General features: G+C 45.8%; 1 protein-coding gene across 1 annotated transcript in view; it reads right to left on the reverse strand.

The window, feature by feature from the left end:
• acer3 (alkaline ceramidase 3) overlaps positions 1–13794 on the reverse strand; it is an 88532-nt gene that overhangs the window by 48178 nt on the left and 26560 nt on the right. Inside the window, exons 3-4 of the mRNA XM_042334306.1 lie at positions 9306–9358; positions 5392–5444 (exon numbers count right to left, since the gene is read on the reverse strand). Of these exons, the coding sequence (XP_042190240.1) occupies positions 5392–5444; positions 9306–9358 (106 nt within the window). The remainder of the gene's footprint in view (positions 1–5391; positions 5445–9305; positions 9359–13794) is intronic.

A 13794-nucleotide genomic window follows, 5' to 3' on the forward strand; every position in this document is an offset into this window, starting at 1 on the left:
GGATTTCCGTGCCACCCATAGCACAGAAACAGCCCTGGTCAAAGTGACAGATAATATTCCGTCCATCTGCAACCTCTGCTCCCTCTGCCTCCCCTTCCTCCTAGATCTCTCAGCTGCCTTCGACACTCTATTCTCATCTACCGCCTCTTCTCTCACCTCAACCTTCATGGTTCTGTCCTTGACTGGTTCAGATTGTACCTCTCATATCGCCTGCATTTCATCTCCACAAACGGCTTCTCCTCTAGCTCCCGCACGGTCTCGTGTGGCGTTCCTCAGGGCTCTGTCCTTGGTCCCCTCCTCTTCAATATCTATATGCTCCCTCTTGGTGACATCATCCGCAGACATAGAGCCAACTTCCACATGTATGTGGATGACACCCAACTCTATCTCTCTGCCTCCACCTTTGACCAAAGGACCACTGCTGGGCTGACAAAATGTCTGTCAGCGATCAAGTCCTGGATAAGAGCTAACTTTCTTCAGTTGAACGTCAACAAGACCGAGGCTCTCCTGATTGGCTTCCATCAGCTCCTTCACACTTCAGATGGTCACAGCATCACCAGGGATACACACTCCACCTTACTAAGCCAGTTCGGAACCTTGGCATCTTAATTGACCCTCAACTATCCTTTCTACTCCACACCCTTGCTATCGGCCTCCCCATCTACTCCAGGCCAGTCATCCAGAATTCGTCAGTCCGTGTCCTCTCCCTCTTTAGGTTCCGTGACCCACCCCCCTCGCCCCTGCCCCATCACATAGAGGATACAGATTGAGATGGGTCCTCACACCTTCAAAGGCCTTCTGCTGCTTCTGCTCCCTCTGGCCTGCTTTACGTCCCCCGCCTCGCCTGCCCCACAATTGGAGGGCAGGCCTTCTGCTACTCTGCCCCTCTGGTACTCCATCCGCACAGTCCCACTGCCTTGCTCTCTCCCTTGCCTTCTTCAAGACCAGTATCAAGACCCTCCTCTTCGACTGTGCCGTCGATCACCCTACCTCCTCCCCGCCCTCCACCCTCCCCAATCGCAACCCCCAGCTGGGGTCCGAAACACTGGCTGTCCAGTGCCTTGAGAAGACCGCCCAACGGAAAGGCCCTACAAACATGTAATTTTGTTGTTGTATATTGTTGTGCAGCTCTTTAAGAAGTTTCAACGATGTGACAAGGCGCAATATCAAATGCAAGGATTATTATTATTATTGTTATTCTCACCCTCACTTTAAAATTTCTTCACACAGTGGCACTCCCCCATCTCTCGGATTCTCTGCTTGTTCCCTCCCCTCGCCTAACCTGGGCTGCTGGCCTAACCTTCCCTCAGACCGTGCTTTGGTAGAATCCCAGAGGTTACGACTCTAAACTCTGGAAGCCTTCCGTCTACCCTTCCATCTGGCCCCCCCATGCTCCCACCACACCTCTCTCTGTCCCTTTAAATCCTACCTAAAGATCTACCTCTTTCACCGAGCCTATAGTCACCTTCCCCTTCCTTGCTCAGCAACTGGGACCTCCGTGATTGTGAAGTACTCGGTGGGAAGACACCATATAAATGCAAGTTGCCTTTGTTAACCTTTTAACTTCTCAAGTCTCTCTTGATAACTAAAATCCCTGGTAATACAGGTAATCAACCTCACCCTCGCCCGGCTCCACTGGCTCCCCATCCCCAAGAGGATATAGTTCAAAATCCCTGTCCTCACCTTCAAAGCCCTCCACGGCCTTGACCCTCCCTAAAATAATAATAATCCTGGCATTGATATAGCGCTTTTCACGTCTTCTCGACGTCTCAAAGCGCTTCACAGAACACACTGTAAAGTGAATTGACTGTATATTTGTGGGCGAACGCGGCAGCCAATTGCGCACAGCAATGTCCCACAAATATTCATGGATTGAAAATGACCAATTTATTATTGTTTTGTTTTGGAGGGATTATTATTAGGCTCTGTGTGGAGTAAGGAAACTTGCCCAAGGTTTCGCCCTCTGCCTGGAATTGAACTCAGGTCTCTCGCTTGCAAAGCGAGTGCTCTAACCACTGAGCTACAGGACACCTGAGTGGACCTACTCAGTCCATGTTGATAGGGACCTAGCAGGTCACAGAGGTAGGGTAGAGGACCACTCAGCAGGCTCTGGCCTGCTCCACCGTCCCCCGCCCGGGCCACCCCACCATCGGCATTCGGGCCTTCAGCCTCTCTGGCCCCACCTTCTGGAACTCCATCCCACAGTCCCTTCACCTTACTTCCTCTCTTGCCTCCTTCAAGGCCCACCTCAAGACCCTTCTCTTCGACCAGCCACCCTCCTACCCCCACCCTCCCCTCTTCACCTCCTGATCCCAATCCCCAGCTCGGGTCCAAATCCTGCCCCTTGGGACTTCCTCCCGATGTGAAAGGCGCTGTGTAAATGTCATTTGTTGTTTTTACGTTATACACAATCCTTTTCCTCCCTTTCTCTCCCTCTCTCTATCACTCTCTCTTCCCCTCACCACCAAGTGGTGCAAAGGGGAGGGAAAAGAGGGCTAGTCCTTTTTAAATCTTTCTAGAAACCTGTTCTTTGTAAAAAAAAATGGTCTTTTTCCCCTCTAATCTTGCCAGATTGGGATAAAATCAATGAACGAATTTCACTATCATATTTTTTGAATGTCTAAAGAGAATGTGACAGAGATTAGTTTAAAAAAAATCAGATACAGAATGTTACCTTATCTTCCTGAAGTACAGTATTCTTTACTCCTCCCAGTACAGCCCAATCCTGAGAGACACTTTTAGCTCACCCGCCAGATAAGGGGAGTCCCACAGTGTAGTGGTTAGAGCACTCGCCTCGTGAGCGAGCGGACATGGGTTTGATTCCCAACCAGGGCAACATCTTCGGAAAGTTTGTGCGCCACTGCTGTGCATAATTGGCAGCCGCATTTTCAGCCACAAAATACTCACAATCTATTTTTACAGTGTATTCTGTGAAGCGCTTTGAGACTTCTCAGAGATGTGATAAGGCGTTATATCAAATACAAGGATTATTATTATTAAATAGTATTCCATTTATTCCACTTGGAATGGAGACGGAGACAGATAAGTAAAGAAATGCAAACGTACAAAAAATAGATGACGATCAGAGGGTCAGGCAATTGAAGCTTGAACTACAAGTGGGAATGTGAAAGATCATAGTGAACATCCAACATTTCTGCTGATTTAGATATTTCAGCTACAAGAAACTAGACAGAACACTCTAGAGGCTCCTCAACTAGCCTTAACAAGACATGGCACCAGGGAAATATCTGTTTAGAGGTAAACAAACTGTTAAATGTGACAGAGATAAACCCAGAGGCAAACTTTCTGACGTGCAAACGCAGCAGGAAAAGAGGACACGGATTCAGGCCTGGGTGAGGCAAGTTTCTGACAGACAATGGCAAGCCTTTCTTACATAGAGAATAATTTAACAGCTTAGGAACAAGTTAGAAGGTTAACTATGAATGCATCGATTCAGAAGTCAGGTTGATCCTCTCCCTCAACTTGCCCTTGTGTTCTAGCCCAAACCCTATTTGATTCCCATTTCAACTCTCCTTAAAGCTCTCTCCCACTGCTTTCCCCTTCAGAGTCTCTGATAAGGCAGCTAAGTGGGTGGTCTTACAGTAATAATAATATTTGCATTTGATATAGCACCTTTACATGGCTTTGAAAAGTCTCAAAAGCACTTCACAGAAAGTAAAGTGCAGTGACTGTGTATTTTGTGGGCAAAACATGGCAGCCAATTGCACACAGCAGTGTCCCCCAAACAGTCATGCATTAAGTAACACTTTCTGGGTTGGATCTATGAGAATTGATGATAGCTCCATGCTTTGACCAGCTGGCCCTTTACACCCACACATACACAGATGTGCATATTACAAAGAACATTTGACTGCGCAACAGTGCAGACAGAATGAAAATGAAACAAACATTTGTTATCTGTACACATTGCACTGGCTTCTGCCAGGGGAAGAAGCTTTTCCAAATGCTCCTGATCAACAACCTGCAGACAGAAGTAGTTACAACTTGTTGTTTCAGCAATCTACCAAACACCGCCTGAGACACAGTTATACAATTCAATTTTCCATCAAAATCACTTGGATAGATCTGTGATGATTGATAGGATAGCTCCATGCTTTGACCAGCTGGCCCCTCACCCAGTCACACGCAGATGCATGTGTTAAAAATGACATTTGACTGTGCTTCAGTGAAGATGGAATTAAAATTATACATTTGTTGTTTATACACATTGCATTTGCTCCCACTCATATTAATCACCTTTCTTATAGAAAGCACGGCTCAGAGCACTTGAAATATATGACAAGGATCACTGCAAATGAGGCAGGGAGATAACAACAACAAACAACATTTACACAACCCCTTTTATGTCAGGAGGACCTCCCAAGGCGGTCAGAGATTTGGCCCCAAGCTGGGGTTTGAAATCAGGAGGGGAGGAGGGCAGGGAGTGTGGAGGTAGAAGGGTGACTAAAAGCTCGGTCGAAGAAGAGGGTCTTGAGATGGGCCTTGAAGGAGAGAGGGGGCGAGGGGAAGGGACTGTGAGATGGAGTTACAGAGACTGGGAGCAGAGAGGCTGAAGGTCCGACTGCCGAAGGTGGGGCGGGTCACGCTGGGGACGTGGAGCTGGCTGGAGTCTGCTGAGCAGAGGGATCAGCGGGTCACAGAGGTAGGAAAGGGCAAGGCCGTGGAGGGCTTTGAAGGCGAGGATGACGATTTTGAACTCTATCCTCTGGGTGATGGGGAGCCAGTGGAGCCGGATCAGGGAAGGGACACAGAGAATTTAGAAGAATATCAGCAGGCATAAGCATAGAGGCCGAAAGCTTGGCAACCAATTGGTGGGTGAAGGGAAAAAAAGGAGCAATAGAAAAACATAGACCAGAAACTGAGAAGCAGCGAACTCAGGAAGGAGAATAGAACTGTCAGATATTGCATTGCAGACAGTGAAGAGACAGTTAGGATAGTTAGCCCCTCCCGATCAAACCCAGGTCCTCTCACTTGCGAGGCAAGTTCTCGAACCAATACTACGGTGTAGGTGGACACTATTCTGGAGGTGGAAAAGGGTGAGGCTCATCAGGCACTGGAGCAGACAGGGAGACAGACACACAGGTGGATGTCTGGGAGGTCAAGTAGAATGCCACGATTGTCAAGTTAAATACAAAAGTGGGCAATGAACCATGCAACACGACCTAGCCTTAAAAATTTCAGAGACATGAATACACCCGACGTGTGCCAAGTATGGCAGGAATGTAGTGGTGACATGAGGTGCAACAGCTCTGCCCGTCTCCTTGGCTGCTTTTCTAGTTGGATCACTCTATACGATGGGTGACACTGAGGAACGTAATGACTGTGACAGCTCCATACTCTGGAGGAAATCCAACACTGACAAGTACTTACAGACAGTAGACAAATATACAGCAGCTGTAGATCATGGGAAGTTCATCCAGCAGCTAGGATAGAGATCAGAAAGAGGGTGAGTTCACTGGTGGCACAAAAGCATCCAATCATACCCTCAATTACAACGTTTGAGACCAGTCTTAAGATCAACAATAGTCCTGTAGCTCAGTGGTTAGAGCACTCGCTCTACAAGTGAGAGACCTGAGTTCAATTCCAGGCAGAGGGCGAAACCTTGGGCAAGTTTCCTTACTCCACACAGAGCCTAATAATAATCCCTCCAAAACCCAAACAATAATAAATTGGTCATTTTCAATCTACGACTATTTGTGGGACATTGCTGTGCGCAATTGGCTGCCGCGTTCGCCCACAAATATACAGTCAATTCACTTTACAGTGTGTTCTGTGAAGCGCTTTGGTACGTCCTCCCGACGTGAAAAGCACTATATCAAATGCAAGGATTATTATTATTATAACAATATTAGCATCTCGGAGTGCTGGAGTCTGACCCCAAGCCAGCGGGAGAGGGAGGGGGGAAGTGACCGTAAGCACATTCAAAGAACATCACAACAGCAACTTAGCTTAAGCCATTGGTAATATTTCCTCAGGTCCTGAAACCTCCTGAGGAGAGATTTTCATGCTCATGCTCACCCCTACATTTGATATAGCGAATGTTCAGTGACTGTCTTTTGCAGGTGAACCAGGCAGGCAATTTACACAGAGTAAAGTCCCACAAAAGGCTACTGCACAAGGTTAAGGCCCGTGGGATTAATGGGAACATATTAACATGGATTGAAGAGTGGCCAATGGGTAGAAAACAGAGAGTAGGGATAAATGGCTCATTCTCGAATTGGCAGGAGGTGACTAGTGGAGCGCCACAAGGATCAGTGTTTGGGCCTCAGCTATTTACAATTTACATCAATGATCGACACGAGGACATTGAATGTAACGTATCTAAATTCGCGGATGACACTAAACTCGGTGGGAGAGTGAGCTCTGAGGATGATGCGAAAAGATTGCAACGGGATATAGATAGGCGAGGGGGGGTGGGCGAGTAGGTGGCAGATGGAATTTAATGTGGGGAAGTGTGAAGTTATTCACCAAGGTAGAAAAAATAGAAAAACAGATTATTTTCTAGAGGGGGAGAGATTAGATAGTGTTCAGAGGGATTTGGGTGTCCTTGTATACCAGTCTCAAAAAGTTAGTTTGCAGGTGCAGCAGCAACTAAGGGGAACGGCAGTTAGCGTTCATTGCAAAAGGTTTAGAGTACCAGAGTAGGGAAGTCTCACTGCAGCTGTATAGGGCTTTGGTGAGACCGCACCGAGAGGATTGTGTGCAGTTTTGGTTTCCTTATTTAAAAAAGGACATACTTGCCCTCGAGGGGGTGCAGCGTAGATTCACTCGGTTAGTGCCTGGGATGAGGGGACTGACCTATGAGGAGAGGCTGAATAAACTGGGGCTGTATTCTCTATAGTACAGAAGAATTAGGGGAGATCTTATTGAAACATATAAGATTCTTAAAGGGCTGATAAAGTAGACACTGAGGGTCTGTTTCCCCGGTGGGAGAATCTATAACCAGGGGTCACAGTCTGAAAATTAAGGGTCAGCCTTTTAGAACAGAGTTGAGGAAACATTTCTTCACTCAGAGGGCAGTGAATTTATGGAATTCACTCCCCAGAAGGCTGTAGATGTCAGTCCTCGAACATCTTCAAGGCTGAGACTGATAGATTTTTAAAAAACAGAGGGATTAGGGGATATGGGGAGAGGGCGGGTAATTAGAGTTAGGTCAGGAGATCAGCCATGATCTTATCGATTGGCGGGGCACAGGCTCGAGGGGCCGAATGGCCGACTCCTGCCCCTAATTCTTATGTTCTTATGTTCAAACAGCAATGAAGTAACCAATAACCAATTTTATTTGGGGGATTGTTGGCCAGGATACAGAGAGAGAGAAACTCCCTTCTCTTTTGGGTTAGCATCGCGGGATCTTTAACATCCACCTGAACAAGCAGAGATGGGACCTCAGTTTAACGGTTTATCCAAAGGACGGCACCTCCAACAATGCAGTGCTCCCCAGCTCTGTACTAAAGGGTCAGCCTAGACAACACAAATTCAAAGTCCCAACAATAATAATAATCCTTGGATCTGATATAGCACCTTATGACTTTGAGACGTCTCAAAGCGCTTCACCAAATGTAAAGTGAATTGACTGATTATTTTGTAGCAAAACGCAGCAGCCAATTGCAGAGTCCCACAAACAGATGTGGATTTAGTGTCCAAATTATTAATAGTTTTTATTTATTTATTTGAGGGGATTATCATCACCAGAAAAGTGATCTATCAAACAACTCATGGTTTGAAGCCACAACTTTCCGACTCAGAGGCAAGAATGTGACCAACTGAGCCAGGCTGCCCACGGAACACATTACTTAAAGGACGTTTAGCATAGCTGGAAGAATGCTTTTCAAAACCTTAACAAAGACCTGAATTAATTACCAAAAGAGTTCTAAACAAGCAGTGCAGGCAGCAACAAGCAAGCAGTTTATCTGTGAGTTGAGAATAGCTTAAAATTCAGAGCGAACTAAAACTATAGTGGAGCATTGCGTTAGCGATCCAGAAATTCCCGAACAGCAAACCCTGACAAACTTGACTGCTTCCACGAGCAGTCGGCTTGCTCGCTCTCTATACGCCAGCCATCTCCCACTCTAAAATAATAACAATGCATTTGATACAGCGCTTTATCACATCTTCGAGACGTCTCAAAGCGCTTCACAGCATATACTGTAAAGTGAGTTGACTGTATACTTTGTGGGCGAAACCGGGCAGCCAATTGCGCACAGCAGTGTCCCACAAACAGTCTGCAAGGATTTTTAATTTTAAGACAATAGTCTCAAGTCCAAGAACAATGGAGAATTTCTGGCCTCAGATATCCACGTGTGCACTTATAGTAGGCACCACTGGTTAGCAATCAAACGGATACTCAGGGCGTTAGGCTCTACCTAACTCGCAGTCCCAGGGGACAAAGCAAACCAGGTATCCTGACCGGGACCTTCTGAGTGCCACTATCCTGTCAGATTCTATGATTCTATAGTAGCTTTCAAAACGGATTGGATAGATACATTAAAAAAAAGTTGCAAGGCTATGGGGAAAGAGCGTAGGGAGTGGGACTAGTTGGTGGCTCTTCCAAAGACCGGCACAAGCATGATGGGCCGAATGGCCTCCCTCTGTGTTGTAGGATTCTATGATTCTACAATTATCCAACTGCTGCATTATATTGTACTTGTACTATATGGAGTAGCAATGGACAGCTTGGGTAAGGAATAAGCAGGAAAATAGGAATATTGGAGGGAAGAAACACAGATGCTATCCAGCCTGGATCTTTGGGATGGAGTGGCAGCTCCACTAGTTACTGGGGTGTGGAGCGGCCACATGCGAATGCTCATTACGGTGGAGTCCTGTAGCTCAGTGGTTAGAGCACTCGCCTCGCACACAAGAGGACCTGGATTTGATTCCTGGGCAGGGTGAACTCTTAGGCAAGTTTTCTTACTCCTCATGCCTCCGTTTAGCTAGCAACAGGAGGAGGCCATTCAGCCCTTTGAGCCTGTTCCACCATTCTATAAGATCATGTCTGATCTGTACCTCATCTCCAATTAAGTAATTATATTTTTTTGAAACCAGTTGTTAGTCGATTGGCACTTTCTGGGGATAATAATCCCTTCAAAGAAAAAAAATAATTTGGTCCCTCTTTACAATATATTCTGTGAAGCGCTTTGAGACATCTGAACGATGCGATAAGGTGCTATATCAAATGTAAGGATTATTATTATTATTAAATGCGGATGAGAAATCTTGAATGCCGGCTGTCTTGGCTGACTGAGTGAGTTAAACAGCACACGGACATGTGTTAGGAGAGTGCTCACCTGCATTTCATATTTCAGCGTCATGTGGAAGCACCAGGATCCTATTCCCACAGCTGAAACCAAGCAAAAAAAGCAGAAAGTTACAAGTATAAAACTACTCATTCATAATATTAAACCACATGAAAAACACTGAACTGTCAGTGAAAAAGCGACAGCCAATTGTGCACAGCAGTGTCGCACAAAGTCATTGAGTGAGTGACCATATTTATTTTTGAGCAATTATTTTCCCCAGAAAGTGATCCGCCAATTGTCTAACAACCAGGTTCCTACGCTCTGCTGGTAAACAGAGGCGTGTGGAGTAAGGAAATTTTCCTAAGGTTTGATCCAGGTTTGATTCCCTGCCCGGGAATCAAACCCGGATTCACTCACTTGCGAAGCGAGTGCTCTAACATATGCTATGGGACTCCACAAAGGCAATTTAGAGACACACAAAAAGGGAAGTTGTAACGTTGAAGGGTCAAACATGAGAAGAAATGCAATCCTGCAATATGTACAATTGCAATTGCTGGTTTAGGCTTTAGTGACAAGTCAATAGTACTCAAAATCAACATGGAACTACATACATAATGAGGGTATATTCTGCCCACCCCAGTATCTTCCACTTCATAGTAAATGTTTCAGGCACAATCGACCATTTCTCCATCTACATACCCATCCAACATCCCACCCCTTAACCCCTGACACCCCAGCTCCTTGACCCTCTCACCCTTCACGCATTCTTTGTGTAATCCTATAGGATCACAATTGAAATCTACAACAAACATTACACCTGGGATCAATTAGTAGTCACTTTGGAAGCTAGTTTTCTATAGTTCATAACAAAACAACAATTTCCACATTGAGACAGAAATCTGAATTTTCCAAAATTCCACACAATCTTATAATAAATCACTTGAATTTAGAATGTTGAGGGGTGATCTGAATTTAACTGAATTAAATGCAAAACAAAAACAATTGAGTGCTTTAATTGCATTGAGGTACAGTAATTAATCAAGTACAGTGACCATCCCCTAACTTGGCTAGACATTAAACTCTGGATAACTCACCACACAAAGGGAAAAGGGCTGTGACTCATGCAATCTAAAAATCTTTGACTAGTTTTATGTTTTCACTACTGTACTACAAAATAACAAGATTATACAGTACCTTTCACCTGGGGATGCACATCTTAAACTGCTTAACAAAGGCAACAGGGATCAGTGGAATCCTGTAGCTCAGTGGTTAGACACCCGCCTCACAAGCAAGAGGACCTGGATCGATTCCCGGGCGCGCAACATTGGGCAAGTTTCCTTACTCCACACGGCTCTGCTTACCCAGCAGTAAGTAGGAACCTGGTTGTTAGTCAATTTGCGCATCTCTTTTCCAATGAAAATAATCCCATTAAAAGTAAATAAATAATAATAATAATTTGGTCACTCAATCCTCAACTGTTTGTGGGTCACTGCTGTGCGCAATTGGCTGCCGCTTTTCACCCATAAAATATGTAGTCAATTTACAGTATATTCTGTGAAGCACTTTGAGATGTCTTAAAGCGTGATAAGGCACTATATCAAATACAAGGATTATTATTATTATATTGAGCAAAGAGTAAATGAGGGGGAAATCGAGGGTCTGGACAAAGACAGAGATAAGTTTTTAATGAGGGTTTTGAAGACACAATTGATTTAGGAAGAGAATTCCAAAGAGCAAGGATAGAGGATGAACGCTTAGCCACCGATGTTAAGCCAGAGTGATCTAGGAAAAATTAGCAGACCAGGCGGCACAGGCTGGAATTGGAGAATTGAGAAAGGTTGTGGAACCAAGGGTGCAAGAGATATGCAGGAGACCGGAGCCAGTTGAGCGGATGCAACAGGTAGTGGGTTGGGGAGTAATAATAATAATAATCCTTGCATTTGATATAGCGCTTTTCACGTCGGGAGGACGTCCCAAAGCGCTTCACAGAACACACTGTAAAGTGATTTGACTGTATATTTGTGGGCGAACGCGGCAGCCAATTGCGCACAGCAATGTCCCACAAACAGTCGTGGATTGAAAATGACCAATTTATTATTGGTTTTGGAGGGATTGTTATTAGGCTCTGTGTGGAGTAAGGAAACTTGCCCAAGGTTTCGCCCTCTGCCTGGAATTGAACTCAGGACTCACTTGCAAAGCGAGTGCTCTAACCACTGAGCTACAGGACTCCACAAATCTGGTCGGAGAGGTAGGGAGGCGCCAGAGCCGGAAGGGATTTGAAGATGAATTGGGGATTTTGAAATCGATCTGTTCAGTGTTAGGGAGCCAGTGGGGCCTAACAGGAACTGGAGTGACGGGGCACCAAAGGTGTAAGATCTCAAAGGGATTTGATGGTCAGGTCAAGAAAAGCCTATTCCTTCAACCGAGAGGTTAGTTTTTCACTCTCATCAATGTTCCCTTATTCAGACTGCTGAGGTAGGGAAATAACTGGAGTTAAACAATAAAGTTTAATGTTTTTCCTAATTCCAGAGGTAACTGGAGCTGGATCGCCAACACTGTAACCTACATTATTCAACCCTATTGGGTTGCATTCCTCACAAAAGTTTCTCATATTTCCCAACTTCTAAATGTTAATCCCTTTCTTAATCAACTTCTTTCTCTAATAAAAGGAACAAACTGTCACAACATTAACTGATTTTGGTAGCATTCCATTGTACATATGCACCACCCTGTGATCAGTTTTAAATAGCTTTTTTTCCACATAGCCATACCGTTTATCAGCACCCCAATTATCTACACGTTTGTTTATCTGCATATATATATATTATTATTCAAATTCAAGATCCTCATCCTCACCTACAAGGCCATTCACGGCCTCGCTCCCTCCTACCTCTCCGACCTACTATCCCCCTACCTACCTGCCCGTACCCTCCGTTCCTCTCGCTCCGGTCTGCTCCACATCCCCCGCCCCAACCGCCCGACCATCGGTGGCCTTCAGCCTCTCAGCCCCGAGGCTCTGGAACTCCATCCCCAGTGCCTTCGCCGCCTCCTCCCTTTCCTCCTTCAAGGCCGGTCTCAAGACCTTTCTCTTTGACCTTCAGCCTTCAGCTCCGCTCTCGACTCTCTACCCCCTCCTCGCTCCCTCCCTTCCCTCCCCTCACCCCGACCATCTCCTCGCTCCCTCCCTTCTCTCCCCTCACCCTGACCATTTCCCCCCTCCTCGCTCCCTCCCTTCCCTCCCCTCACCCTGACCATTTCCCCCATGCTCGGGTCCTGACCCAACTGTACAGTGCCTTGGGACGTCCTCCCAACGTGAAAGGCGCTCTATAAATGCAATCATGTTGATGATGTTGTATATATTAGTGTGGTTCATGAAATCCCAAACAGCACGTATTATTAAATTTACTCGTCTCTCTCTCTCACACACACCTCATTGCTCCCACCCCTGTCTTCTGCTGAAGGCACCAGCTGTGAGCTCCACGAGACACTAGTTATCAGTGATGATTGGTTCCACAGGCCCTTCTGAACCTCACCCAGGCAGACGCAGTGACTTGGCTTTCAATTTCCTTTCCCTTCTGGTGAGGAGAACATCTGGCAGCTTTCCCCTCCCCACAGTAAATCAGTGCGAGTCTCGACGGTCAGCGTGACATCAAAAGTTTTGACTGCGGTGATCAGTACATCAGAGACATATTTTGTCCTCAACCAATGTGTAGACTTGTGCAATGTTGTGCAGGGATGCTGCATAGCTAATTAGGACTGGCTGGTACACTTTCCATTCAGATGGCAAGCGTGGCAAAGCAGATTGACCTCAGTATAATAATGATCCTCACATTTGATATACTCATTTCACATCAAAAGGACATCCCAAAGCGCTTCACCCAATTCACTGTAAGTGACTGTTTTTTGTAGGCAAACACTTCAGGCAATTTGTACACAACAATGTGCCACAAACAGCCATAAAGTGTATCAGGGAGACAATACTGTTGGCCAACACACCAAGAAAACTCCCTTCTCTTTTTGAATAGTGCCACGTGATCTTTAATGTCCACCTGAACAGGCAGACAGGACCTCAGTTTAACATCTCATCCGGAGGACAGAATCTCCAACAATGCACTGGACTGGAGTGGCAGACTCTGAGTTCAAAGTCCTGACATGGGGCATGAACCCACAACCTTCTGACTCAGGAGAGAGTTTTACCAATGAGCCGGACTGACAAACAGATAGGTGCAGCTTATGCTGAAATCCCGCATCAGGACTGTCGAGGCTGTGAGTCCTAAGTGTCGTCACTGGGACAAGTGCTGAATTTATCAGAGGTCAGTCCTTCAGGTGAGACATTAAACTAAGTTGACACCTGATTGTTCTTCAGGTGTGTGTTAAAGGATCCCACTGCACTGGTGGAAAGGAAAAGGTGAACTTCTACTAATGTCCAAACCACTAATCCACCTAATCAATACAAATGTAATCTTGCTGTTGTAATCAATCAGTCATTCACCTTCCAGCTGTTTTGGGGACATTGCTGTGATATCTCCCGACGTGA

The sequence above is a fragment of the Callorhinchus milii genome, unplaced genomic scaffold (genome assembly GCF_018977255.1).
Source record: "Callorhinchus milii isolate IMCB2004 unplaced genomic scaffold, IMCB_Cmil_1.0 Scaffold4, whole genome shotgun sequence".
NCBI lineage: Eukaryota > Metazoa > Chordata > Chondrichthyes > Chimaeriformes > Callorhinchidae > Callorhinchus > Callorhinchus milii.